The sequence below is a fragment of the Histoplasma capsulatum genome, genomic scaffold (assembly GCF_000149585.1).
Source record: "Histoplasma capsulatum NAm1 scaffold_1 genomic scaffold, whole genome shotgun sequence".
Classification (NCBI taxonomy): domain Eukaryota; kingdom Fungi; phylum Ascomycota; class Eurotiomycetes; order Onygenales; family Ajellomycetaceae; genus Histoplasma; species Histoplasma mississippiense.
In genome coordinates, this window is record NW_001813982.1 from 2,535,406 (window position 1) to 2,562,842 (window position 27,437).

Sequence of the window (27,437 nt, forward strand, 5' to 3'; positions counted from 1 at the left end):
ACCCCAAAGCCAAGCCAGGCCAACGCACACTGCGCAACAAACGGACAATACCCCCATGAGGAAGATAAAGCGTATGCTTATTGGCTTTTATTAAGTCCCCCAAACCGCTGACCGCCCCGCCGCTGGGACCTCAGGGTTTGGCTCGACTGTTGACCTTGGCCTTGAACCTCCCCCGCACACTTCGGCCGCCGCAGAAGCAACCCGCCAACTACTTTTCCACCAGCAGCAAACCCTAGTCACTCCGGAGTGACGTTCCGAAAGTATCACCGCCTCAGCTACTGGGTAGAATGCCAATGGCCGAGATGATGACCTCTTACGATATTCCTGAAGATGCGATCGAGAACTTTATATCTTTCACAAATGCCTCGCGCGAGAAGGCTATAGCTTTTCTCGAAGTAGGTACAAAGGATTTCAGGGCTGCTGTCCCAACGTTTCTTTGGCTTTTGCTTGCGATGTTTTGTTTACGTTACTCCTCTAAACGGGCGTTTTATTTTATATGGATAATCGTCGCTAACAGTATACGGCCCATGTCATTGCTTGATAATTCTAGGCCAATAACCGCGATTCCAACAGAGCTATCAATGCCTACTTCGAAAACCCGGATAGTGTTCAACCCGAAGTGAGCAACCTACATATATGCTGCGACCTTTGGAACTTGTACTTGAATCAAACCTAATTCGCTGACCTGATGCTCTGATTTAGCCTTCCGTATCCTGGCCTATGCCACCTTCTAGTCAAAATGAAGGATATGGGTATAAGAATCAAAACGCACCTTGTGAGTTCATATGACTGCTTTTTCCAAAAGATGAGCTACGTGCTCCTAGTAAGGTGATGGTAAGCACATACTGATGTACGTTGCTAGCATTTAGAATCGACTCCGATCCCGTTCACCCCGTTGGATATGGAACAGCGCCATCACGACCCCCGTCGAGAATAGGCTCTTACGAACACACTGAGGAAGCTAAAGTAGGCCAGCCGATCGAAGGTCCGGCGAATAAGCCTGGTGGTAAGTTGTCGAGAAGCTCATTGTTGGCCCGAATTTGATCAAGGTTTCTAACCACAGTTACAGTGGGAGCGAGTCCAAGTCAGCATATGTCTCTTGCAGAGCAGGAGGAGCACGAATTGCAAAGGGCAGTGGCACTGTCTCTGAATGCGGAGCTTGGTGGAAATGGCGACATTTCCATCGATGATGGCAGTCAGGAAACCGGTGTTATCAGCACAAATCAGACGAAGCTGGCGCCGGCAACCCAGAATCATTACGACGAAACTGCATGGGCTTTAACACTGCTCGAGCCCGCGACCCGAGAAGTATGTATCCATCCAGATCCGGAGGAACGGAAGAGGGTCAATGACGAGCCTGTTTTTCTTCGCCCCTCTGAAGAGGCAGATTACCTAGCGGGTTTTCTTACCATTATCCATGCAATCCCGCTAGCGAGGGAAGCTCTGCTCCTTAGGGACAGAGTCATTGATGACTATGGCAGTGACCCGCAGTGGTGGAATGGACAACCTATTGACCTTCCTAGCTTAGTGACATTCGCCGATGATGGCTATATGGACGATAGTGTGCACGATGACGTTCTAGTTGAAGTACAGAGACTTATGGCTTTTTTGGATGGCACACATCGCGCTTTTGGAAGTATCGATGCCCTTGCCAATCTTAAATCTATTCAGAGCTGGAGTACTGAATACAATGTTGGCCAATTTTTGGAATCGTGGCAAAGGTCTGCCGTTGCAGCCACGCCGGATAACCAGCTAGCTACTATATTCTCATCATTAGCCTATAAACGACCGTTTTCTGTGGATGAAGAACCAATTGATAAAGAATTTTTGGCATTGGAACTCCCCGTTCACTCGGATCTCGTGGAAACGCTGTACGATGCTATCGATGTTTCCATGTGGCAAGATTCACCGGATTCAGAACTTGACGATATATGGATAGATCGTATCGGTGAAGTGTTTTCCCTACGGCTGAACTCTACGGACCCGCAGAAATCCGTTGATGTTAAGATCCCTGCTGTGTGGTATCCAGACAGGTATATGGAGGCGTGCAGGGACATCTCGCGCAATATTCGCAAACGTAGAATCGAAACCAGCCTGGAGATCGATAAGCTACAGCATTTAATGCAACGGTTCTCGACACCAAAGATTGGTCATTCGACCTCCCAGATCAAGAATACCTTTGATTTGGCAGTTAATGCGTTACAAGTTGCCTCGCGGAACCACCTCGTAAACGGGTCTCTTGAGGATCCAGATGTGGAAGAACGGACCATCGTGTCGCATGAAGCGGTTATGGATCTCGCTAATGAGTTAAAAGCTCTCACTGAAAAAATCGATCAGAAGCTAAAATGTGAGGAATATTCCCACCTTTTTCTAAACCTGTTAGCCGCTTTACTAATACAATTAAATAGCCCTGGAGGAGCGAAAATCCCAAGCCCTGGAGTCGTTGAGACGGTATTCGAAGGAGCTTACCACCGCATCTAATGACCCAGCTAAGCCACCGCATAGAAAGTACACATTGCGGGGAGTTTGCACCCATCCTCATGTCACATACGTATTAAGACGACGCGAAAATAACGTCGAAATGACTGAGGGACCCATCTCCGTAAGCTCAGCCCATGATGAGTGGCAGTGGTGGCGAATCAGCTTCTCAGTTGATGACGCCAATGCTCGACATGCAGAAGCCACACAGACTCCAGTGGTACCTTCATTACATCGAAATTCAGGTATCGCCCCGCAACAAAGGAATCCGAGGGTTCCTTTACCTGCCAACATGGATGTCGCCGGTTATACTGTACGGCCCGTCAGAGAAATAGAGGTCCTCCGCGCCGCTAAGGAAGAGGGCCGTTCTGTGCTGCTTGTATACGCGAATGAGAATGCGGTCAATTTCAAGGAGGGTCCGCTTCCGCCGCCATTACAGGTGTGAACTTTTTGAGTTTTATTTTAACCCCGTATGTTGTATATGTTTTAAAATTGCCTTCCTGACACCAAAATTTTACAGGAATTTGTCGACGCGGACAACAAATTCTTCGAAAGTGAAAGAGAGGAAGTTTCTCAAAAGCTTCAAGAACAAGCCGAAGAAGAAGTTGCAAGAGTTAGCGAAAGTTCGTGGCCTGAACTTGAACCGCTGGGCAGCAGGGCCGAGGAGACTTCGAGTATTCACGGACAAACATCCAGGAAAGTTGTAGAGCCGCAACACGTACCCACATTATCCTCACCATTAACATCAAGAGAGGGACCCGTTGGAACCAAACAAGCAGGTCGAAATAATTCTACTGGAAATAGACGTCACAAGGAACAGAGATCTTGGGATGATCAAATCCCCGCTAGCCTCCGCACAGAAAGTACTGCGCTCAGCGCCAGCACGACAAATGTGTTCGACTATGAAGTTTCATCATTCCCGGACACACCGCCTAGTGAGATGGAGGACAAGGAGCCGGAGATGCAGGAAAGAGGGGTTGGCAGTGGGGGAAGCGCGATTTTAGGCCATGGTAGTGTGAGTGGAAGCGGTCGGGTGAGGTGCTCGACACAACCTTCTGGTTCTATGGGGAATATTCGAGAGGAGGTTGGTGATGGTGGTGAGGGTGGTGGTAGTCGCTGTGAGCACGGTCCTGAGAATATCGAGGTGGAGGTCAATATGCCCCCTAGCCATACTGCCTGAGTGTGTGAGGATGGGAGGATGGGGATTCGGATGGCCATCTGTATTGGGCAGCTAATAACGACATTTGAAAATATCGAGATGAGCTGATATGGAGACGTAGAGAGAAAGAGAAGAAGCCATTTTCCATCTTTTTTCAAATTTTTTTTGCCCCGATCTCAGCTTTATGAGGATATTATTGACCTTATGAGTAGACGCTATGTCGCATCACACATCGCATCTGAATTGTTCATATTCATAGATCTACGCTAGCATGGTTATTATTACGTCGAAGGAGAGCATTACTTTCGGATTTCTAACGTCGTTGAGTAGTTGTCGAAGCATTCTTCGTCGTCACTTGCCTGTCGTGCACGTTTTCAAAGAATCTATCGAGCAGCCCCTGGATCCTGACTGCCAAGTCTTAAGGGGCATTTGACCTGACTATGTTTGTTTTGTTTGTCAAAGACGATGTCCTACCTCTCCGCAGTCCGTAATCTCCACTTTTGTCACATAGTTACAACAAAAGGCACAAATATCAAATTACACACGACTGCTCAAAGTGTATCAAATCGGCTATTTTCTGCCTATTATATCGATTTTTATTTCCAATTACACCATCTGCTGGTCGGTGTCGACATTTACCGAAGAGGAATGGACGCCGGATAAACCTTTACCTCCTTCCAAAGCTCTCATCTCATGTTTGTTTCCCTCATCCAACAAAAAATCACGAAACCAGAAGAACGAGCCCAGAAACTCAATAAACAGACAAATACGCAAATTCTGGAATCTATGGATGGATGATCTACCCTCACCGACTTCTCCTATATCCTCAAAAATAACCCAGTCAACACATGACGAGCGACCTCTCCAGACAGCGACTGGGACAACAACAAGGAGTCATAACACGTTTGAATGGAAGGATAACCTTGACACGCTCTATCACTCTTTTCCTATAGCACACAATTCGGATCCACATCCACCGCCGCATTCATGGCGAAACCAATATCTACATCTACGCCCACATCCATGCCTACGTCGGTGGAAACGGCAGCAGACACCATCGAGCTGTTAGAGTCGCGGTTACGCAGGATTGAGTACCTGTTGTCGGGCGAGTCGAGCTGGACAGGGGAGCCACGGCGGCTAACAACAGCGACGGGTGTTGGCGACGGTGAGAAGCCGGCGATGACGCAGCTGGCCAAGCTGGAGTATGAGTTGAAGGTGCTGGCGAATAAAGTGCCGGCTGTGAGGGATGTTCTGGCACTCTGTATGTATCCGCTGGGCACCGACTTGCTCCATATTTGGCTTTTTCTATCTTCTGCATCTTTTCTATAGCCAAGACCTTTTGTTTTTTATCCTAGTCCGCTACAAAGCCACCACAGCTAATCTCTCTACAGACTCCCGCTTCCCAGACCTCTTCCAATCAATCCAACCCCCATCACCACCACCACCTCTTCGTCTTCCTCTTCCTCACCCCAACCCCCGGCAATCCCCAGCACGCTCTCCCAGCAAGCCCTAACTTCCATAATCCTCTCCTACGCCTCTGCCTTCCCCGAAACTGCCTCCCGCCTAACCTCCCTCAAAGACCTGCCCATCCCGCCCGCGTCCCTCTCGGCATCACTGATAGAGCTACAGCCACGTCTGGACCGATTGGCAGCGGTGCAGGAACAGCAGGCAGCGGAGATAGCGGAGCTGCGAGCGCGTAGTGCGCTGGTGGCGAAGCGGTGGGTGGAAGTTGGGGTTTTGGGCGGTAGTGAGGTTTGGGCGGAGTGGGAGGGGAGGATTGAGAAGGTGGAGAGGGCGGTTAGGAGATTGGAGGGGAGGAGGGAGGAATAAAATGGGGTCTGTGTAGCCTGTTGGGGTCCGGGGAAGGGTATAGATAGTTCTTGGATGGTTATTTTCTTTCTCTATCTTTCTCGTTTTGTGTTGTTTGTTCCTGTTGCTTTGTTTTGGGTTATGGGAGTTGCGCGGTAGTTTACAGGTAGCATTTTTTTTTTTTTTTTTTTTTTTTTTTTTTTTTTTTTTAAACATATCATCTTAATCTCATTGTTATTGTAGATTATTATGGACCTATGAATCTCTCTAGACGGTCATTCAGTTATTCATCCTAGACAACACAGGGCGGGGTCTGCTTTTCTTTTTCTTTCTTTCTTTTCTTTTCTTTTCTTTTTTTTTTTTTTTTTTTCAAACAACGAAAAAAAAAAAAAAAAAAAAAACCCTACGCATACAAGAGCCATGTGCAGAGCCTGGTGGTATCAACTAGTATCAATTGATAACCCTTCTGGATCGGAAGGCTTCCGGACAACGGCACTGCAGCAAATATAGTATAGAAACGGGAATGAATGATGGAGAACCGAAGGCATAATTCCCATTTACCGATTCAGCCCTGGGGGTGTTGAGCAGGAGTATCCAGCAGTATATCTATTCGAGTTCCAAGTCTACGCCGTAGGTCTGTAATGTAATGTGTTCGTCTCTGGGGAGAGAGGGCACAAGGTCAAAGATTGTGTGTGTAAACGAATGGCATTCTGCTCTCTCCCAATTTTGGAAAGAGACAGAGAGAGAGAGAGAGAGAGATGAGGCACATTTCGCTTCGGTCACGGCGGGCAACAGACGCATTCGTATCGAATGGAGAGCTCTGTATGATTCCCGGCGCATCCTGCCTCCAACGATCATACAGCGCCTGGATCATCTGAAGAGCAGAGCCGCAAGGGTGTCTTTTCGGGATATTTATCAAACTTGACATACAGACGGCCAAATTGCTGGGCCCTCATTCCCAGAGCCATCGACCAGAGGGGGAAGCGGCAGATGATATATTAACGTCGCGCTTCCAAGCTATTGTCCCCAATAGAAGGGTAGACAGCGAGTAGGTGAGATTAACCTGCATCCAGAAGAAACGCTCCGAACGGTCCTCATGGCATGGCATTCTGGGTGTAGCTTGCGCGCCCTGTGTCGAGTTGGCTTTGTGATGAAGGGACGAAGGAATGGTCCGAACCAGCCGGGCAAATGACAACAACGTCTGGTGAGCAGAGGATCAAGTCCCCCATATCTGTTTCTTCCTTTCTCTCCCCGCCTTTCACCAACTTAGCTATATAACTAATCCTCGGTTCGCATCCTTTCTTTTTTCTCTCAAGGCCTTCTTCTAGTTACCTGAGACTTTGTGTCAGGGCATTCATCAAGGATCTCCCTTGCAGTTTGCAGTTGACGAATTCAGCGGGTCCATGTCCTGTCCCACTACAACAGCAGAAGTTCTCCACAGTTGAAGTGGTCTTGGTCAAGTTTTCAGAGGGCCACAAAAACAGTTGTGTGCACTCCAAGTATTGCATGTGGCAACTACCATGAAAACCCTGTGGCTGCCTTGAACATTCGTCCACGTTTCAACCTTCCTCCCCACCGGGATCAGGTAGGAGGCGCAGTTCTCTAAAATGCGAGGCAGCTATTCATTCAAAGAGGTCCAGCTCCTCCCGAGGCGTATTAGCAGTGGAGGTGAGATGGAGATTAGTGGGTATATTTTAGACGGGGTAAAGGCTTGATGATGACTTTTGATTGAGCCGGATCCACTTTTTCCAAAACGGGGCCCCCCTGGGCGTGGCGGAGATGATCTGGACGGAGGATAATCTGTACATGGGGTGAAATTGACTTTTGGAAACCCAAGGTCAGGAACGAGAAGGTTGAAAAGAAAAGCAAAGAAAAGCAAAGGTAAGGAAAAAAGAATGAAAGGGCTCGTTGCATTCCAAAGTCACCCGCCTAGGAGATGTCATACATACTGTGCTAGCCTTGGTTAGTTATACGCCGTACGTCCAATGGACATGGGCATGTGCAAGTAACTAATGAATCATCCATGCATCTGTTTTCCCTAATACGCGGCGTAAGGCTGGCTTTCTGGCTGTCTGTCTGATTATTTTTTCAAAAATTTGTCCCGGAATACAGGTTTTGAAGAATAGAACCTGGCATATGTTTATTTATTTCCCTATTTCCTTATTTATTGTTTTCCTAATCCCTGATTCGGCACATTAAGAGGAACCTTGGAATCTTGGACGAAGGTAGCCCTACCGCCACCAAGTTTAGTTTCAACCCTGTGCCTAATTTTGGAGGGGATATCTCACATAGAATATTGCATTGACGTGAAATATCATCCCGCACCACACAACATATATATGACCAAGGAAGGTTATGTATTCCTTTTTTGCCGTTCGAAGGAATAACAAGAAATAACAAGAAGTTTTATCTTTTCGATTGAACTGGAGAGAACCGTTCGACTCTCAGCTAACATTTCTGGAAAAGTTATCGCATCATCGATGGCGATCAGTGCATGGCATCGCATCGCATCGGCCCCATCGAAAACTGAACCCTCTAGAGAGGAGGGGCACTGCCGTAGTCACTCACCCACTTGGACCGCTGGGTGTGCATCTCTACAAAGCATATATGTATATATATATATAACACATAGACACCCAGGTATCTCCATCCATCCACAGGAAGAATGGAATGGTTTTGGTTGCTTCAGGGGTTGGTCCAATTGTTGGCTGTCCAGACACCAGTGTCGGCCAGCGTCTGGAAAGTGAGGGTGGAACCACAGATCGAACAGTTTGAAAAATAAAAAGGTTAAAAAAAGAATAATAATGTACAGTACTACTACATAGTTGGTTGTCCATTTCCCTGTTGTATATCCCCCCTTTTCTCTCTGCCAGTTTTATGTCGATATCAGAATTCCTAGCCCAGTTTCCTTTCTTGTTCACCACGTACCTGTGTGTTTGTGTGTGTCCATCGCTCGGAAACTTGCTGATGGGCGCTGGGCAGACGACGCGAATAGGGAAATAGGGAGGGAGGGCGACATGTGAAACGAGCCGAGACCAGGTTGGAGGAGACAGGCAAACGGCGGCCACTCACTCACTCACCCTGGCGACATTCTCTATCAAATGTAGACTCCGGGGTTGAGTGACTGATGATGACTTGTGTGTAATGTTTCTCCAGCGCCCGAGAGATGGATGAGAGCCATCCCATGTCGCCTAATCAATAATATAACTAAATGAATAAGTTTAGTCATAAGCATCGTAAATGGCCGGACCAGCTGGCGAGCCCAGACCCGCAGCCAGGCCCAGGAACCCAGTCCCCAGGAACCCAGTCCGGGCCTTGGTTTGTCGTGCCCAGCGAATCTGCCAATTTCCCCAAGTCCCCCATCAAACTGCCCTCTGCCACCCACTACTCCGTTACCGACTCTCTCCTTCTCTCCTCCTCCACAATCCTCAACTCCACCAAACTCCTCCTCTGCTGCGTCGCTGCATCTCGCCATCCTCTTCTCTGGGCCGCTTCATTCCTTCGCTTCTCTTCTTGGTCTGGCAATCCCTCTGCTGCTTGCTTATTCACTCTTTTGTAGACCCTTGTTTGATTCTTCTTCCCTTTCTTCTTTTTCTTCTCCTCCTCCTCTCTGCTTCCGTTCCATTCTCCCGCGAGCCTGGTGCTTGACCCTTCTTTCAACACCTCCTCTTCTCTCCCAGCGGTTGGCCTTCCGCCTCCACTCCGCCCCCCTTTGAGGCCATCCTCTTTTCCCACGACAAATCCATCTCATCCACTGAATATTTAACCACTCTGTATACGCCCATCGTCAGTCGTCTTAGTCGTCTTCGCCCTCCAAACATCTTCCATCGTGGTCGCATCGTGGATTGGTGAATTGTGAACCACAAACCGTTTCGTGGCTGTCATTCGTCCCCCGTCCTTCAACTAATCCTTGGGACAGCCCGCTCGGTCATCGTTCCATAACATAAACACAGCCCTGATCGTACCTCTTTATACTGCCCCTTCGCACGACCTCGCGCGACACCACCACCACCACCACCAAAATCACAATCACAACTCAGGAAATAGAGAGGAAGTAGAGGAGCAGAACATACGATAGCTATCGATCACTACACCAACAATTTCATCATCGCATCGCATTTGCCCTTTCTTCCCCCTTCGACGCCCTCGATCACGTATTCCTTTTCCCTCCCTGTGATCGATCGAATAACTTGTGGTCCTCGTGTGGAAATTATTCAAAAACTCCCTAGCCTCGTTCAACGCTCCCTTATCCACCACCCATTCTCCTCCATTGGCACGAAAATCCACACTTGGGCTTGGGTTCTTGTTATTGAATTTGTTTTTATCATACCACCAGCAGGCGGTTCTCGTCCTTGCATGGTAACCTACTCCGCGAACTACTCGACTTCCTTTCAGAAACGGTCCCCGTTTGCTGTCCACAATTCGGCGATCCAACATGGCTCGCATGGATTTCAATAATATTGTTGGCGATCCCTTCGCCCTGGTAACGATTTCAACATCCCTGGTATTGTTACATCTCTGTTTTTTTTTTTTTTTTTTTTTTTTTTTTTTTTTTTTTACCCCTCTTGTTATCCTCCAGCTTCTCTCGGCTTCTCTTCCCTTGGGGTGTTCGTAGGAGGATGATAAGTCTTTCCAGTGTCAGTTGGATTTGGATTCGAAATGCTAACGACTCGTTTCTCGTCGAAAACGTAGATAGCATGGCTATTATCCTTCGCCACGTGTGTGATCTCAGATATCCAAGGCGCTTTCCCTAACTTCGCATGGTGGGCCGTTGGGTATATGCTCTGTGCTATCATCGGTATTTCCTTGGTCCTGGCATCTCAAACAAGCCATGTTTACGGTGTCGCGGTATTGGCCCCTCCTGCCCACCACTCACTCCTCTTCCTATGCCAGATGCCAGCTAATAATGCATTGTCGAAACTACTAGATCGTCGGTTATCTCGCTGCGGGCTTGACTTTTACAACGCTTGCCGTCAATTCGCTGATCTATGACGATCAGGCCTCCAAGCAGGCTGGTGCTGCAGGATTCATTCTCCAATCCATGGTTACTGTACGTACATATCATTTCTTTAGTTCATCCCCTCATGTACTTTACTATTGCAAAGAGTATCATTATCCCTAACACGCAGGTAATCCACACAGATCGTCTGGATATTCTACTTCGGATCCTCCAGCCAGACCTCATCCCGTCCTTACCTTGACTCGATGGGTGCCGGCAAGGAACACCCCTCCTATCGCAACAGCAAGCCTCTGTCCACCAACTACGGTGCGCGGCCAGAGACGGTTGTCTCTGGTAACCAACCCCCCCAGATGTATACCTCCGCCCAACTCAACGGCTTCGAAACCTCCTCCCCTGTGTCCGGCTACCCCCCGACCGCTGCCAACGGCGCGGAAAATGGCACCCAAAACCGCTTTGTCGGACCCGCCATTGGCTCGCAGAGTAATCTTGGCGGTGGAAGTACTCTTGGTGCCGACCACCCATCGACTCCTAACGAAGTTAGCCAGCCAACCGTGTACCCGTACCGCGCCAAGGCCATATACTCGTACGAAGCGAACCCGGACGACGCGAATGAGATTAGTTTCTCAAAGCATGAGATTCTTGATGTGTCGGATGTGAGCGGGCGGTGGTGGCAGGCAAAGAAAGCGAGCGGGGAGACGGGGATTGCGCCGTCGAATTACCTTATTCTGATATAGGTTCCTTTGTTCTTTTTATGCTTTAGTTATTTATTTTCTTGCAATTTTCCATTTTCCATTCTCGATTTTTATTTGTACTCAATTCAATTCGATTCGATTCGATATTATTTTTTTATTATTCATCTGATGTTTTCTTTTGTTTGTCCCTGTCATTCTTCATTCAAAGCTTTTTTTTTTTTTTTTTTTTTTTTTTTTTCGTTTGTTCGTTTTCATGAAAAAAAAGGTTATATTTTGGGGAGGGAAAGGGATATATGATTTTCATTTCTTACCATCTTTTTTTCAACTTCTCTTTTTGACTCTCTCTCTCTCTCTCTCTCCCTCTCTCTCTCTCTCTCTCCCTTTCCAGTGGCATGACTATGCTCTCTTTTGTATGTTGTATGTGTATGCAGTCTCACGTGTATGTATCTCGCTCACTCTCTCCCTCCCTCCCCTTGTTTCTCATACCCATATCCAACAAACACCAGATGACCGTAGCCCACATAACTGAACTACCCCCTCCATTTACTCCACAACTCTTTCTCTTCTTTCTTTCCTTCAACCCGTGCCAGCGCGATAAACAAGGAGAGGGAAGGCAAGGAAGAGAAAGAGAAAGAGAAATGGAAAGAAACGGTGATATGTCAAGCTAATTGATTAAATGGTTTGTCTCTCCCATCATTGTCATTCATTTTTCCCCCAATCGTCAGTTTCAGTGGGGAAAGGGAAAAACAAATGATATCTTCCCCTCCCTCCATTGTAATTCTTTCCTTTCTCCCCCAACAACCCCCTTTTTTTTCTCATGATACCCTCATTCCTCTGCTTTCTTTCTCTCTCTTCTTTCCTGTCGTTTTCCCTCCTCAATTCGATACTCTCACTAGCTCTTACTTCAAGGGTTGTCCTTTGCTCAACTCACTGGATGCTATTCTTTCCAATTTTTCTTCATTTCTGTTTTTCTATTTCTTTGAACGTCAATAATGCTGTGATTCCCTCCCTTCGCTTAAAAAAAGGCAAGAAAGAAATAAAGAATAAAAACAAATTAAAAAAGCAGCGAATCGTGATCGTGATCGTATCTTGTGGTTTTCTTTTTGTCATGATGATAATGATGATGATGTTGGTTCGTATTTTTACTATTTATTATTTAGTTAGTCACTGTACTGTTATTAGTTACTATGATAGTTATCTATGGCTAAACTCCCTACTTTGTTGCCTTTGATACATACATACATACATTATATATATTTACTCACCTGGATAGCAAAAGCTGTGGAAACGACATTGGAGTCACTCACCATAGCTCTGTCGGTTCCGAACATTCCACTGTTCAGACGATTTGGTTCTGTAACAGATATTTCACGAAGGTTTTTCCTTTATCGCCCACGAAGCCTATCTAATACTAAACACATTCCTGTGTCACCAAGCTTTAGTGCCCTGTAGTACTCCCTGCAGCCGGGCTGGCAAAGTCTTGTTCCTTAAAAAGAAAAGATTTGTAACCTCGATATGTTCCATGCATGACACATGACAGCCGAGCCATCAACCACGATTCGGGGCCACTACCCCGATTGGCGAGCAAGTAACAGGATGATGGTCTCGGTGTTTCTGGAAGCAGTCAGGAAGCTGGAATGGATAACGTTGTGGGTCGAAGAACGACACAAGTAGAGAATTCCGGTCACTGCAGCAAGGCTTTTTCTGAAGCTGGACACAAAACATGGGGATGGGAGATATGCACAACAACCATGAAAAGACCAGTGACAGGGCACAGACAAGTTCAGAGTGTGAATTCAAAAGTCATCACCAGCTTGTTCTCTATATAAAAAGGATGTATATGTGGAGGTGAGAACTAACTACAAGTCGTTAGTTCTTCTGGGGGCCAGCCCAACAACGCCGTTCTCGGACCAGCGGCAATAGAATAATTTTCAAGTTTGGAGCTCGAAGCTCATTTCACAGTGAGAGAGAGAGGAATTACGGGGCTTTTTATAACCCATGGATCAACTACTACTCTACTCTTGCTATTACATACATCGCAATGATCAATTGTGTGATGAAACCTTGCTCATTAAATGAACAGCGTTGTTGGCGGTAAATTTGGTGGATTATAGGTTCCAGTCTTCTGCAAACCGTGATCTTTTCTTCTTGCTTCTTGCTCGTCCGTTTCATTTCTCGGCCTTCCAATGTTTTCTCTGGTGCTCAAAAGCTACGTTGTCTTGTCGGTTTCCGCCTCTTTCGTCGAATAGTGTTATCGTCACAGTCCAGGCTGACTACTGGTTGGTACCTTTGGGAGTTACCAATTTTCTCATCCAAGGCGGGGAGAATGATCCTTCAAGAATCCATGATGGAAATGGCTGATGAAAGTCGAAAAAATATGATCTTTATATATATGTATATATAAATAAATTTCCCATCAACGGCCCCTCTCCTTCGGAGGCCTTTTTTCTCTCTCGGTCTCCTGCTGGCGCTGGGCGCTCCATGGGAGAACTTTTGAATTCAACAATGGCAGTTATATATATAACCATACCACACTTTCACCCGATGCACACAGAAGCCACATCAGTCTTTTCTCTGTTATTGGCTGGTACTATCCCATCCTTGACGTCACGGAGCTCAATGGAACAGAGCGTTTGAGCATCACTTCTAAAAGCGTGGCCTTTGCTTTTGTTTATCTGTCTGCAGGCCAACCCCAGGGCCGGGGTCGATATTATGTATATTCCGATTATATTGTGATTTTTCATACCTGAGCTCGTTTCTAACGTGTTTGCGTTGCCGAAGAACCGAAAAGGTCTTTGCCAACTGCCGCATTCAACAGGGAACAGAATACAAGCCGGGATTTTTTGACCTTCGTTTTCTAACGGCCTTAAGAATCATGCAGATGGTGGCGGAAGATGGGGAAAATCCCCGCTGTGGCCGATGTTCTTGGAACCATCGGCACTGCGCTTTGGAGCATCCAACTCATACCCCATATATGGCACAGCTGGACAAATAAAATACCGAAGGGTTGCCCGCAAGCATGATGTTTATATGGGCTTTAAGTACGTGCTTTTCTCGTGATGTCTTCAATATTGAATTATCGAATGGCACCATCCTGCGTTGATACCGTGGCAAGGGGTGTGTAAAGGTTGGGAGCTAAAGGAAAAAAGAGGGAGGGGTAAATAAATAAATGGGTTTGGGTTTTGCTGATATTCCTCAAAATATGGCCAGGTGCTGTATGTTTGGGTATATATTTATTTAGTTTTAAGAGGTAAGAATCGTTTCGGGTCAGATTGTCACCGCAAAAAGAAGAGAAGTCCCAACAAGAGGGGAGGGGGAAAAAAAGAAAACAAATAAGGAAAATTTATCTAACATTATACTATAACTAGCACGTGAATATTCCTTTACAAATCCAGCCACAGATGTTCGGCGCCCTGTGTGCAATCTGCTGGGCACAAGTTTTGTACTATCCATGGATAGCCAGTATGTCAGATTGAGCCGCCTGTTTCCAGCCAACACCAGTGTAATATACCACTACACCAGCACCTATCTCTAAGATGTCTTCAAAATTATAGCGGCTACACTTCGGGGGAAGCGATCGCAGCTGGTGTGATGGCTGCCGCGTTTTTGGGAGGTTCTGAAACACTATTTATTGTTACATTCCAGGTATGTTGTTTTGTGTCAAAAAATATGTTCAATCCTCTTTTCGGCGACGAGGACAAGGAGTGCTAACTGGACCCGTCGCCGTGCATGCATATATATCCAGGTTCCGTATAATAAGGGTGTTACTTGGCCCGCTATTTTATTCGGTGTTCTTGCCATGGTCTTTATCATAATAGGGTTCATTCCCATCTATTACGAGCTCTGGAAGAGACAGGGCCGAGTTGTTGAGATCAGTTCGTTCTCCCTGCCCGCCTTCACTCCTTTTCCTCCCTTGCAATGGCCTCCCCTTCCGGCCCATTAGTATTTCAGCAAGTTTCTCATTGGCTCTCTGCTATGCACAGGCTGGATCTTCTTTCCATGGATGCCCTAGGTGCGCTCTGTTCTCTCTGCTTGCTCTAGGTCTGTCCTTCCTCTTGAATTCCTCCTCCCATCGCGAACCCTCCCGGATTTCTGGTTCACAGGCGAAAAGAGCACGGAGAGGGGGATCAAATTGCCGATCAATTAATGCTGACAATGCATTCCATCTCAGTCGTTGAAGGAACTTTTAGCATCATAGGTGGCACCGCCTATATTCTAGTGTAAGAAAAATTTCCCTTTATCCAAGAACCAGCCTTTTTTTTTTTTTTTTTTTTTTTTTTCCCTACGGTATAAAAATGCTGAAACCAATCCATAGCCTCATCCTCGAACTCAGAATCTTCATCAGACACTTCATCTAGAAACTCCGCTTCTGTGAGACTGTGTCAGGCAGCGAAAGCGCATGGCATGAGTTTTGATGAGTTCATGCGGCTGGAAAGGGATGGGGGCAACAGCAGCAGCAGCAGCAGCAGCAGTAGTAGTAGTATTTCTGCACACTGTGAACTTGGATGTTCCCCCGACGACTGCGCTCGCAAGTCGCCGCCGCCATACGCTGTGCCGAATGTAAATCTTGAGGGCGGAGTAAGCGGAGGAGAGACCAGCGTTGATGGGAAATTATGCTAAAGTTAACACAGAATAAAAAAAAATAAAAATAAAAATAAAAATAAAAATAAAAAAAATAACAAATGCAGCGAGGGTCATATTTAGATATTGGACTGATGCATTCCTTATAGAGGTCGCACTGCAAAGAAAAAGGGGCAATTTTCCCGCAACAGATGGAAACACAAACAGACATTGTCTGATTTAAGAGCAGTCAATGGCTTGGTGTCATTTTCGACGTCGGTTTTCCATTCTTTCCATGAAACTGAAGGCCAGGAGCCTCTCAAGCACGCACACACACGGCCGAACGGCCAACCCAATGGGAAGGAGGATGGATGAAAAGGAAATGAACATGAAAAATAAAAAGATATGCGAATGATCTATGCAATCTTTCCTTTTTTTTTTTTTTTTAAAAAAAAAAAAAAACTAATCAATGACTACTAGACAAACCATGTTATTGCTGCATTGCACAGTATATAACCTTTATTTCATTCATTTATTCAATCCATTTTCTCCCCCCGCCCTCGTCGTTATTCTATTATGCATGACTAGCTATCTAGCTATTATTATTGGGCAGCTCGTAGCTCGGACACTTGAGAGGTAGGGTGTAGATTGGGCGTAATCGGTCGGTAGAAAGAGTAATTTTTAACTGCTCGTACCTAGTTGGGGAGATTGATGCAGTCACGCTGTGATGGGCAAAGACAGCAGTAAACATCCTAGGAGGAGCGGGGAGAGAAGCAAGGGAATAATCAATAATCTCATAATCCATCAATCATCAAAAGAATGGCTCTAGCTCTGTTTCTCAAGACCGGGGTTGACATGGATTCATGCTTCTTGACCAGTTGGGTCATGCATCCATTTAATATAGTTAGATAATGCGCAGTAGGTACATGTAACTACTCGAGGAGGATCCGGGAGTTATTTGGCCCATTTATATATATCGAATGGCATAGGATGAAGGCGGTAGAGAAAGATGAGAGCGAGAGATGAGATACTCCGTAGAGAGAGACAGGATTGGTGCATAGCCCCTGAGGCGGCTAGCTAGCTCTACAGAGCAGATATAACTGCGTAGTGCTAGTAGATATACGAGCTTCTGTTTCTCTGCCCGCGTCTGTCTGTTGATCGCCAATGGGTGTTCATTTGGTACTGGTATTCAATAGCCAGTTAGCAATGGCATATGAATAGAGCGTAACCATCTACAAATATCTCTCTCTCTGTAACTTCTTCATTTCAGTTGTGTGGGAGTTGCCATCGTATAGTTCCAACTCCCCACAGCAGTAGAAGTAAGCATCGCGGACACACGCACAGCAGTTTCGCTCTCCGGTACCTGCTCTGGACTCCAATATTCATTCAATAAACAGCACGGAGTAACCAGCTATTGGAGAGGTGGCCACGCGATGCTGCTGCCCGTGACCGAGTCGGCGCTGTGTCTCGAGGTGCCTGACCATCTTCTTCTGCCCGCTATTTACAGCATCTCCACCATCGCTAGCTCTGGGGCTAGTCGATGCGATGGCCCCCCTTAGCCAAGTTAGCTTGCCCTCTGCGAGAACTGCTCTGACCCTGTCCGGCTGCTAAGCCCTGACGGGACGAAATCCCGCGATGCTCACAAACCCTTCTTCTCTCCCCCACGTTGTAAACATCTGGAGGTTCACATATAAACATACACACAGAACATCGATACAGACATACAGACATACAGACGTACGTACGATGTGCTAGAGGAACCCAGCCGGCTGCCGTGTCTGCCAGCGAGGTCCCAGCTGTCTACTGCGGGTAGCTGATACCACGCCCATGGATCGAGAGCGTCGACTGTCGCGGTTGACAGCCAAACTACTCCGTCGGCCTTCCTCGTCTTCCGCAAACTTTGTTGTGCCCAACTTGCCCAGCCCCAGCACCACCGCCAGCACCACCGCCAGCACCACCGCCAGCACCACCGCCAGCACCACCAGCAGCACCACCAGCACCACCACAGCGGTCAATGTCAACCCCAATGCCCATGCTGCTGCAGTCGGTGCTTCTCCTTCCTCTGGATCTACCGCCGCCATAAATTGTTGCTTCTCTGCCTCGCCCTGCTCCTCGCCCATCAGCCCAACAGATGATAACTCCAACCGCCTCTCCCCGTTAACCGCAAGGAGACTGCACAGTACGGATCAAGCAGTTCCAATCGATTCAGCCAAAGCCAATGAACAGCACCCTTTACTTACGAAGTCTAGAGACAACGAAGAGATAGCCGAGCACGTCGACCAATTCCCAGCTGTCAGTTTCCAGCATACCACTGCCAGAGAAGGGGGACTCGACGCAGATTCGTCTGCCCGCTCTTCGTCGAGCAGCTCGCGGGCTCCAGACTCAACAGAAGACCGCCTGCCACTTCTTCCATTGGAAGCATACTCCCTATCCAGGGCCTCCTCGAAGGACAAAGGCTCCCACTTCCGATCTCCTCGTCCACCCCACCCTCGCTCCTCGGTAACATCCACCTCGTCGTCTCTGAACATAGTTGATGAGTCTCGCAGATCCAATACCCCATTATCGACTACTAGTGCATCTGCCAAACTCACCCCTACTTCAAAACCGGTTTCCCGCCCCAGCATTGCTGTCCGTCGCCAGTCCCTGGTCCCCTCTTCCCAGCAACGCCTAATCAGCACACTCCTTGAACCCTCTTCGTCGGCCGGTGGGGATTACTTCTCCAGCGGCCTCCCCTCCATCCACCGCGACATGATCAGCCGAAAGGTATGGGTTAAGCGGCCCAATTCATCCGCTACCCTGGTTGCGGTCACAGAGGAAGATTTGGTGGATGATCTGCGCGATGCTATCTTGAAAAAATACAACAATTCCCTTGGCCGCACTTTCGATCCCCCAGATATCACTATAAAACTCATTCCGCGAGACCCTTCGAGTCGACAGAGCTCCAATGAGCGGGTCCTTGGCCCGGAGGAACCTGTGGGTCGCACTTTGGATAACTTTTACCCTAGCGGACAGACCGTGGATGAAGCATTGATCGTTGATGTTCCCCAACGCCGAACACCAAAACCCTCCCCCCGACAGCATAACCCTGGCTACTGCCATTCAGAAGAGCTACACCCAGGAGAATCCGGAGAGTATTTCCCTCCAATGGCTATGATTCCCCAGTCCAATGCTTCTGGCTCCGCTTCAAATGCCAGCGCAACTAGCTCTCACCATGCTCCCGCTCATTCCATGTCCGTGATCACAACCGGACAACTTCCTCCCGTTCCTTCGCCGGGGAGTCGTGGTTCCTGGCATCAGCATCAACTTCAATCTCGTCCTAAATACGGCCGCCAGCATACATCTTCACCTACCGTCATTTCTACGTCTCCGAATCAAAACATGGCAGGTACGTCTGCTACTTCTCGGTATCGTCCAGAACCCCCCTACCTCATCGACTAGCTGGCTTCATTAAACTGTTGTTATTTTCTTTCTTTTCTGATTGCTAACTTGCTCCATTTTGTTACTTTTTGCGTTGTCTCTGATTTTATAGATCCTAACAATGCCACAATAAATGGAGCCTCTCCTGTTTCTCAACCTCCATCTATGTCAACCCCTCCAGCTCCCTCACCCGAGCAACCCCAGAAAACAACTACCGCACCACCAGTTCGCACATCTTCCCCTCGCCCAACTCAAAAATCACGAAAGTCGAAAACACGCAGCAACAATGGTTCCCTCCCTGGGAGCCTGCTAGATGGCACTGTCCCTCCCATTAATGTATTAATTGTGGAGGACAACATTATCAACCTCAGGCTTCTCGAAGCATTCATGAAACGACTTAAAGTGCGGTGGTCGACCGCAATGAATGGTCGAGAAGCTGTTAACAAATGGCGAGCCGGCGGGTTCCATTTAGTCCTAATGGATATCCAACTTCCGGTCTTGAGCGGTCTTGAAGCTACCAAGGAAATACGGCGCTATGAACGACTCAACAACATCGGAGTATTCTCGAGGACTGTTTCTGGCCAGTCGGTAAAGGGTTCAACATCTTCCTCAACACCGAGCTCGCCGGTCGAAGGCAAAGATAACAGATGTCATGAAACCGTGAGGCCGGAAGATAAGTTGGAAAATCCAGAGGCCTTTAAAAGTCCCGTTATCATCGTTGCATTGACGGCGAGCAGTTTGCAGAGTGACCGAAATGAGGCATTAGCTGCAGGCTGCAATGATTTTTTGACCAAGGTAGAGTATTCATGCCCTTGTTTTCCGTCTTGTTTTAGGTGGACTACTGTTATAAAACATCCCCTTTGTCTTTGCCTTGCCTCACTCATTCTTATTTCTTGTGAAATACCCCATACTGACATCGATTGAAACCGCACCATAGCCCGTGAATATTGTATGGCTAGAACAGAAAGTGACTGAATGGGGGTGTATGCAAGCCCTAATTGACTTCGAGGGATGGAGGAAATGGAGGAAATTCGACGAGCAACAAAATCCGGAAGGTCCAGTGCCGGTTACATCTTCTACAACTTCCCTTGAACCGTCCGGCGGCCGAGAGTCAGAGGCCGTTGCTCTCCAACGCAGAAAGTCACAATCGAATATCACCCACTTGAGCGGCAACGTGAAGGTCATGACCAGCAGCGATAACAGTAGCAGCAGTAGCAACGACAACCGTAATTCTAATAAGGGCAATGAAGAAGCCTCGGCTAATCGGGACGGAGCAGCGATCGCCACTGGCAGTCCTACCAAGCAATTATCTGCTTCTGGGAAAGAGTCTGGATCCAACAGCGCCTCATCCCCAGTTGCAGCAATAACAGCAGCAGCAGCAGGCGTTCCTAATAGAACTTCCAAGCCGGATGCAACGAGCCCAGGTGAGAGAGGTACCGCGGGAACGTATTCAGCCGGTTTCAAGCGAGTGAATCGGAATACAAACTCAAGGATTTAACGAGCGTGGAAATTTCCATGACTTGTTCTCGAGTGTGTGTTGAAGAGCGTACCTACATACACACGCACAAACACACACACTCACTCACTCACTCACAGACACGAACATACAGACAGACAGAGAGAGATATATATATAGGGATGAGAAAGATACAGACAATGGGAGCTAGGGCGAAATACATTTTCCCCCTTTTGTTAGTATCATTTAATTTATTCATTCTTAATTCCTCCTTCCTTTTTTTTTACTTCCTGGCAGTCACGTATTTCCCCACCTTCTTTCTTCCCTTCATTTTTCCCATTTCTCATTTGTATTGATGATTGTGGTGGCGTTTGGTGTTGGGAGCAACTTTCTTTTTTTTTTTTTTTTTTGTGCCCCCATCATGTCATGGATGATTTTACTTGTTATTTTCCTGTTTTGATTGCCTTCATCTATCTATGTACATATCTATCCAATCCCTGTTGGAGGGGAAGTGGGAGACTCAAGCTTTCCCCCCCCCTTTTTTTTTTTGCAACGCTCCTTTTTCCTCCTTTTTCTCGGGGCGGGTTGCACCTTTGCTATTTATTTATATTTTTTTTAAAAAAAATAATAAATCTATATATTTCCCAAATTTATCAAGCGAAAGAGAGTGATTTGAGATTTATTTATTTATTTATTTATTCCTACACCGCCTAACCTATATAGTATGCGGGAAGTCTATGTTTCTGTAATTTTACCAAGGATCAGCCAGTGCTGTTACCTCCCTTCCACACCTGCTGTGCATGCCCCTTTCATATTCACATCTGTTGCAGCCTTCCCCCCCATCAATCGCGCTTCAAGCATCTCAGTGTGTCTTATCAATCCCAGGCTTTGTACTCTTCAAGAGTTTGGGCTAATGTGAACTGCTGTAGAATGCCCTGCTGAAACCATCAGCCCGTTAGCATCTTGACGCCCTCCCTGTTGTCAAGCAGCCATCTTCTGTCAATTCTGCCGTGGTGACTTAGTGCCCCTCTGTTGTGCTGTAGCGATTGCAGTGCACTATGACATGCCCCACTGTCTCCTGAGTGTAGCCTCATGCGTGATTTGAGATAAATTATTACCTTTGTATTTTTTATTTATTTTTTTTTTTTTTTTTTTTTTTTTTTTTTTTTAATCATGCAGCTAAAAACCATGGCAGCGGTGAATAGTCGATTATTATTCTCGGGCTTTTATACAATATCTACTTTTGTGCGTCGTGTGAGAATCTGTTCTTGATACATACATATATAATACGGAGTACTATTTATTATACTTCTCGCATTAACTTCAGCTCTGGCTTTCGCTTTTAAATCAATTAATCGCCCACCCCTTGCCCCCTGGGACTTCTTTGCTTTTCTTTGAACATTGTGTGCATGCCGTGGGCATATATAAACTATATATCTATACGTATATATATTCTGTACATTGTTTAAACATTATACTTTGTCACACATGGCAACACAATTGGCAATATTTAATTGAGGGAGAAATCAAAATTGGGCGGTACGGTAGTAGGGAAGTGGTGCCAGGTCATCATCATCATCATCATCATCAATCATCATCAATCATCATCAATCATCCTCTTGGATTCCGTGCGTGGTGTGTCCTTGATGGATGCATAGTAAATAATGTATCATAATACAATAGCCTAATCAGCTTGCGAAACAGGCGCCAATACCAATCAATACCAATACAAAAAAAAAAAAAAATAAAAATAAAAATAAAAATAAAAAAATAAAAATAAAAATAAGAAAGGAATGGAAAGAAAGCACAAAAAGTATTGTACAGCGCAAAGGGGGCGCACAATGATTTAATACAGTACACACAATTTTGTATGTACAGGCAATTGAAGATCTGATTAGGCAATGCTTGCTCAGAATTCCCGAATACAGGAAGAAGAAGAAGAAGAAGAAGAAGAAGAAGAAGGAAGAAAGACTTCTTTATTATATATTACACCTCCACTTTAGTGGGTATCTTGATCGTGCCTCTCTTCCTCTCGTAATTAGGCACACCATACCGGCGACCAGGAGCAGTTGTTCCACGGCCATCCTTCCCCGTCGTCTCGCGGGATACCACGGCATCTCTGAAGCGGAACTCGAAGCGACTTCCCTCCGGTTGGACTCGGGTTATCCTCGCCTCTTCCCTTGCCCTCGCAGCCTCCTGCCGCTTCCTCAGCGCTACCGTTTCCCGCTCAATCCGTTCTGCGAAGCGTTTCTTGTGTTCGCGGAACTCGCCGGGTTTCTGGAACCGGTCGTGCGCGAAGGCGACAAGGTGTGGGTGTGGGATGCGGTAGTCTGCGGGTTGAAGCACTTCTTCCTCGTCGTTTGGTTTGCCGACTTTTTCAATCATGTGTGGGTTGCACGTTGTTTTTTCGATGGCTTCGGGGGTATTATGTGGTGTGTTGGCGGCGGCGTGGGGGAGGGCGGGTGCAGCAGAGAAGACGCGTCCCGCATCGACACGGGTGAATTGCCGGGATTCAGAGACAGGGTAGAAAATTTGAGCCTCTGTGAGTCGGTGGACGGGGAGATCGTTTATGGATTCGTGGGGAATAGGCCGCTCGGGATATTTTTTTAATGGTGTAGTGGGGATCATTTGGTGTACGGCGCGAGCGTATGGGATCGCTCGAGGTTTGTTCTATTACGTTGTTGTTAAGAAGGCTGTATTCCAATTGCTCTAACAAGGCTATATAGCCAGGACGCTCCACAAAATTGTAGATAATTGAAGGGTTTGATTCAGAGAGTTGTAATTTAAATTTGAAGTAAACATCCTCCAGAATGGGAATTTAGGAGTCTTCAAGACTAATCGAATTTGTTTGCTCATCATGACAAGATATGAAGGAGTAGGAAAGTCCGGGAATAATGGTGCAAATAGGGTGAAACCAACAGAATGAAAGTGAATAATAAGAATAATAAAAATAATACATACCTCTGCAACCCATTTCTTCTCCAGCTCCACCAACCTCACCACAGCCGCCACTCTTTTCAAATCCACCCCATGCATAACACTAACTTCCCTGGGCGACTTGCCATACTCGACAACCTGCCTATGGATCTCATTCCTTAAATCCTCACTGAGCACCGACTCGCTCACAAACGTCGGATTAAGCGGGAATGGTCTGAGGTCTTCCAGCGTTTCCGCATCAGTGTCTTTGCCGCCCTCCTTGGAACGGATGAGCACGCCCTGATTGCTGTAGGCGTTGATGTAGTTCGTGCTGCCCGGTTTTGGGTCTTTAAAGACTGCGCCCGGGCCTTTTAGCCACAGGTGGACTTTTCGTCGCTTTTCTTCTTCTTTGTCGTTTTGGGGCTCGGCCTGGGCTTGGGAAGCTGCAGCGCCATGTTGTAGTCGGCATTGGCAGGTGGTGTTAGATGATGTGGATGCGGGGGTTCTGAAGGGGAGTGACAATGAGGCTTGTGATTGAGAGGGCGAGGGATTGGATACGAGGCTGTGAGAAAGCCGTCGCAAGGGCCCCCCAGCCGAGGAGGCATCTTGGTTTGTGATCGATATGTCAATGTGACTGTTGAGGAGATAGAACTCGCCTGGGGGGGGGGGGGGGTTGAAGAGAGCGATCTACAACAAACAAGGCGAGAGGGGGGGATTAAGACAGGCAATTGACACTCAGTGGCTATCTGAGCATTTTGGCTGGCTGTAAGTTCGGGTTGCAGCGATGTTGGACAGAAGCTTCGTCTGGGAAAAATTGTTCCAGCAATTTTTTTTTTCGCTGCTTCGAAGCCCGAACGTCACGTGGGTTAGCGTGACTCTGTTAGCGGCCTAATGCAAAATAAAAAAAAATTGATTAAAGAGAGAGGCCGAAGATGGTCAGATAAATTCGAGTAAAACAGTAGCTGTAGAACGTTTCATGTATCCTATCTCTGTATAGATTTTTCGCCAGAAAGCCTAGCTATGCGGAAGTTGAAAATATGAGTAGTCTGGATCCATAATTTATGAACACGAAGATAAAAAAATATGGAAGGAGGAGAAATCAACAATCCCACAGGTCCCTCTGTACCTCACTCCATTTCCTTTAGAGGGAAAATCACTTGTCCAGGAGAGACGATACAATAACCAAGCTGCTAACGAGAACTTGACTCCATGAAGAGAAGGGCAGCGGCAAAAACGAGAATTTAAAAATTGAAGATGAAGAGGCGCGACTGGTGCGAGTATAGAAAATCCTTAAAAAGGGGATTTGTGAGTAAGGGTTTGGGGGAAAAGATTGTATAATAACGATTTCTCAAAAGTATTATGAAAAGAAGCTAGGTAAGATGAATGGGACAAGGATAAATAAAATGGGATGCCCGCCAGCAGGAGAGGCGTAAATAGCAACTTACACACTCACACGCACACAAATAAAAAGGAAAAAAGGAATGGAAAAAGAAAAAGAAAAGAAAGATATAAAAAAGCAAGTGTCGTAGGGGAATACAACTGGACAGATAAGGACAGATATGGTCACACAATTAACCAGCAAAAATGTGAGATAAAAGACACCGAACCATTGCAGAGGGATTTTTAGCAACAATATCAAGGGATGACAGGGAAATGGAAAAAATGGGTGTACGAAAAGGAAAGAAAATATCCATGAATCCAGCACGAAAGATGTTTCCGCATCAAACATTCCTTTAGGCAGTCCTGCAAGCACCCATTTTCCCAAACGAATAAACGGACTTAAAACAATCGTTTAATACCTACGCCTTATCATGATTGCTTTGCAAATGGGCATATCGATCAAAATGGTTCTTTTCCTTTTTTCCTTTTTCTTTTCTTTAGGGGGAAGTGAAGGGAGGACGAAGAGAACACAAAATATATATCCAGGTAGTATGGAGTGAAAGAAAAATACCCCACAAAAAAAAAATCGTCGACACGCTTCAAATGATGGGTGGAAAGAAGAGAATACGTGTAAACTGGGGAACACAATTCAGAAGAAAAAAGTAAAATAAATGAAGCAGACGTAGGAAAGAATAAGTTGGGAAGCAGAAAACAGGCAGGGGTCAAATGGACACAAGGAGGCAATGATGTTGGTAGTGCGACGTAGACGCAAAGGATGGGAGATAAAAAGCAAAATGGGAAATGGGATACGGAAAAAGGGGGAAATGAGAACGAGAATGAGTCCTCCCGAGTTCTAGTAGAACCCAAGCGCGCACAAGCAAAATGCGCCAGAACAGTATGCATTTTCTCGCTAATCCCGAACAAAAAAAATAGCCGCTTTTCCTTCAAGATTCCATGCAGTGGTCAAATAACCCCGAGAAAAAATGACAAAATATAGCAGGGGGACAAACAAGATATATCGATGCAAATATAAAACAAAAGTGGGAATTAACGGAAGAACAATAAATACGATAATTTGATAATGGTAAAGGAAATGTAAAAAAAAAAGAGGTGGGGGGGAGACATGGATGAAAACATCAACAGGGGCAAAGGCCAGCCTAGCATGACGGTCTAACATGTAAGTGTCCAGTGTTCCAAAACGCCAGACGCTCCGGTACTCATCACACATGCAAAACATTATATAGATGCGTTTTATATGCGGTGATCTATCGGCCCATGAAATCAGAAAAAGCAGTGACGTTCATGTTTGCCATATTTGGACCTGCCATTCCACCAACGGGTCCACCGTTAAGAGTTTGCGAACGTGATGTCCCAATAGCGCCAGGGTTCATTCCGAGTCCCGGCGTTGAGTGCCCATTAAAGGCGTTGTTGGCCGCAGAATTGATGTTGATGCCGGCCATAGGATTGATTGAATTGTTCGCATTTGCAAAGCCAGGAGGGATGCCCAATCCAGGTGGGAAAGTGTTCGCAGTCGCGAAAAGTGGCATTCCTGTGCCACTTGCCGTTTTCCCAGCATTAGTATTGGGTGTTGCGTTCATCCCGGGGGGAGGCCCTGGGCGAACCCCAAGCGGGTTTTTAGAAAAACTAAGACGAATGCCGCCTTTGACACTGTTGGAAAGTTGATATCCGTACAGCTCGTGCAGGGCTTTAGTCGCAAAAGAAATGTCTTCGAATTCAACGAAGCACATAGGTCCGTTCTGCTTATTCCGGAAGCAGAGTCGTTTGTATCCACGCTGTTTGGTAAACAAAGCCTTCAGCTCGTCTTCTGAGGTATCGTGTGGGAGATTGCCCACGTATAAAGTATTGCAAGGAGGGTTTTGATCGGCTGGATTGACGGGTGGGTAATTTACCCGATGGTACTGAGAAGCATGCATGTATCCCGGATTTGGTACCATGGTGGATGAAAGGCCGGGCGGTATTGTACTGGTGGGAGTTCCAATATTCGTGTTTGATCGAGCGCCACTCAATTGCTGCATTGGGTTGCTAACATTTGTTGATAACGAGAGGTTGGCAAAATGTGATAGCGGGACTGGGGGGTTGGTCAAGCGTCGCTGCAAAGCTGCCGGATTAGAAGGGCAATTCCGCGCATACCCAACAGGGTCATTCAGCAAGTCACCGGTATCTTCGTCCGGATCCTGTTTGATCATCATCTTGCCAGACCCGTAAGAGCGGTCATTGACTGAATTTTCGATAGGCGACTGAGGGGAGAATATAGATGTGAGTTGGGAATTCCCTTCTGGCGCTGGAAGCTCATGATTCCCTGCTCTTTCGAAAGCCTGGAAAGCACCATTAAAAAGCGACGCCTGGCGCGTTAAGACCGACGGAGCACTGATTTGGGATGTAGAATTTGACAGGGTACGAGTTGACGCATGATCGATTGTATTGCGGCGCACCAGTGAGGCTGGAGGGGTGTTAAGAATTTCAACAATCATATTGGCTTCACCCGTACTGTTGAGTTTACCATGGAGGGCGTTTCGAACTTCCTCTGCTGCGGCTCTCGTTTCAAATAGCGCGATTGCAGAGCGACACTGGCCGTCTTCGGGGTGTTCG

General features: G+C 46.8%; 7 protein-coding genes across 7 annotated transcripts; 5 read left to right on the forward strand and 2 right to left on the reverse strand.

Moving 5' to 3' along the window:
- Positions 1–293: 293 nt before the first annotated feature.
- HCAG_00728 (predicted protein) lies at positions 294–3,658 on the forward strand (the record flags this gene model as incomplete). The annotated part of the gene is made up of 7 exons (XM_001543632.1): positions 294–395; positions 551–619; positions 703–775; positions 863–1,006; positions 1,070–2,347; positions 2,409–2,917; positions 2,999–3,658. 7 exons carry the CDS (start codon positions 294–296, stop codon positions 3,656–3,658), a joined length of 2,835 nt encoding a protein of 944 aa, XP_001543682.1.
- A 966-nt stretch (positions 3,659–4,624) lies between these two features.
- HCAG_00729 (predicted protein) lies at positions 4,625–5,467 on the forward strand (the record flags this gene model as incomplete). Its single annotated transcript, XM_001543633.1, has 2 exons — positions 4,625–4,839; positions 5,029–5,467. 2 exons carry the CDS (start codon positions 4,625–4,627, stop codon positions 5,465–5,467), a joined length of 654 nt encoding a protein of 217 aa, XP_001543683.1.
- Positions 5,468–9,881: 4,414 nt separating this feature from the next.
- HCAG_00730 (conserved hypothetical protein) lies at positions 9,882–11,140 on the forward strand (the record flags this gene model as incomplete). Its single annotated transcript, XM_001543634.1, has 4 exons — positions 9,882–9,929; positions 10,139–10,294; positions 10,374–10,496; positions 10,589–11,140. The coding sequence occupies 4 exons, from the start codon at positions 9,882–9,884 to the stop codon at positions 11,138–11,140; spliced, it is 879 nt and encodes a 292-aa protein (XP_001543684.1).
- A 3,549-nt stretch (positions 11,141–14,689) lies between these two features.
- HCAG_00731 (predicted protein) lies at positions 14,690–16,386 on the forward strand (the record flags this gene model as incomplete). Its single annotated transcript, XM_001543635.1, has 5 exons — positions 14,690–14,743; positions 14,844–14,973; positions 15,414–15,676; positions 16,139–16,166; positions 16,358–16,386. 5 exons carry the CDS (start codon positions 14,690–14,692, stop codon positions 16,384–16,386), a joined length of 504 nt encoding a protein of 167 aa, XP_001543685.1.
- A 705-nt stretch (positions 16,387–17,091) lies between these two features.
- On the forward strand, positions 17,092–19,096 carry HCAG_00732 (conserved hypothetical protein; the record flags this gene model as incomplete). The annotated part of the gene is made up of 3 exons (XM_001543636.1): positions 17,092–17,130; positions 17,414–19,043; positions 19,074–19,096. The coding sequence occupies 3 exons, from the start codon at positions 17,092–17,094 to the stop codon at positions 19,094–19,096; spliced, it is 1,692 nt and encodes a 563-aa protein (XP_001543686.1).
- A 3,421-nt stretch (positions 19,097–22,517) lies between these two features.
- Positions 22,518–24,052, reverse strand: HCAG_00733 (conserved hypothetical protein; the record flags this gene model as incomplete). The annotated part of the gene is made up of 3 exons (XM_001543637.1): positions 22,518–23,201; positions 23,493–23,952; positions 24,006–24,052. The coding sequence occupies 3 exons, from the start codon at positions 24,050–24,052 to the stop codon at positions 22,518–22,520; spliced, it is 1,191 nt and encodes a 396-aa protein (XP_001543687.1).
- A 2,040-nt stretch (positions 24,053–26,092) lies between these two features.
- Positions 26,093–27,319, reverse strand: HCAG_00734 (predicted protein; the record flags this gene model as incomplete). The annotated part of the gene is made up of 1 exon (XM_001543638.1): positions 26,093–27,319. One exon carries the CDS (start codon positions 27,317–27,319, stop codon positions 26,093–26,095), a length of 1,227 nt encoding a protein of 408 aa, XP_001543688.1.
- Between the last annotated feature and the right edge of the window lie 118 nt (positions 27,320–27,437).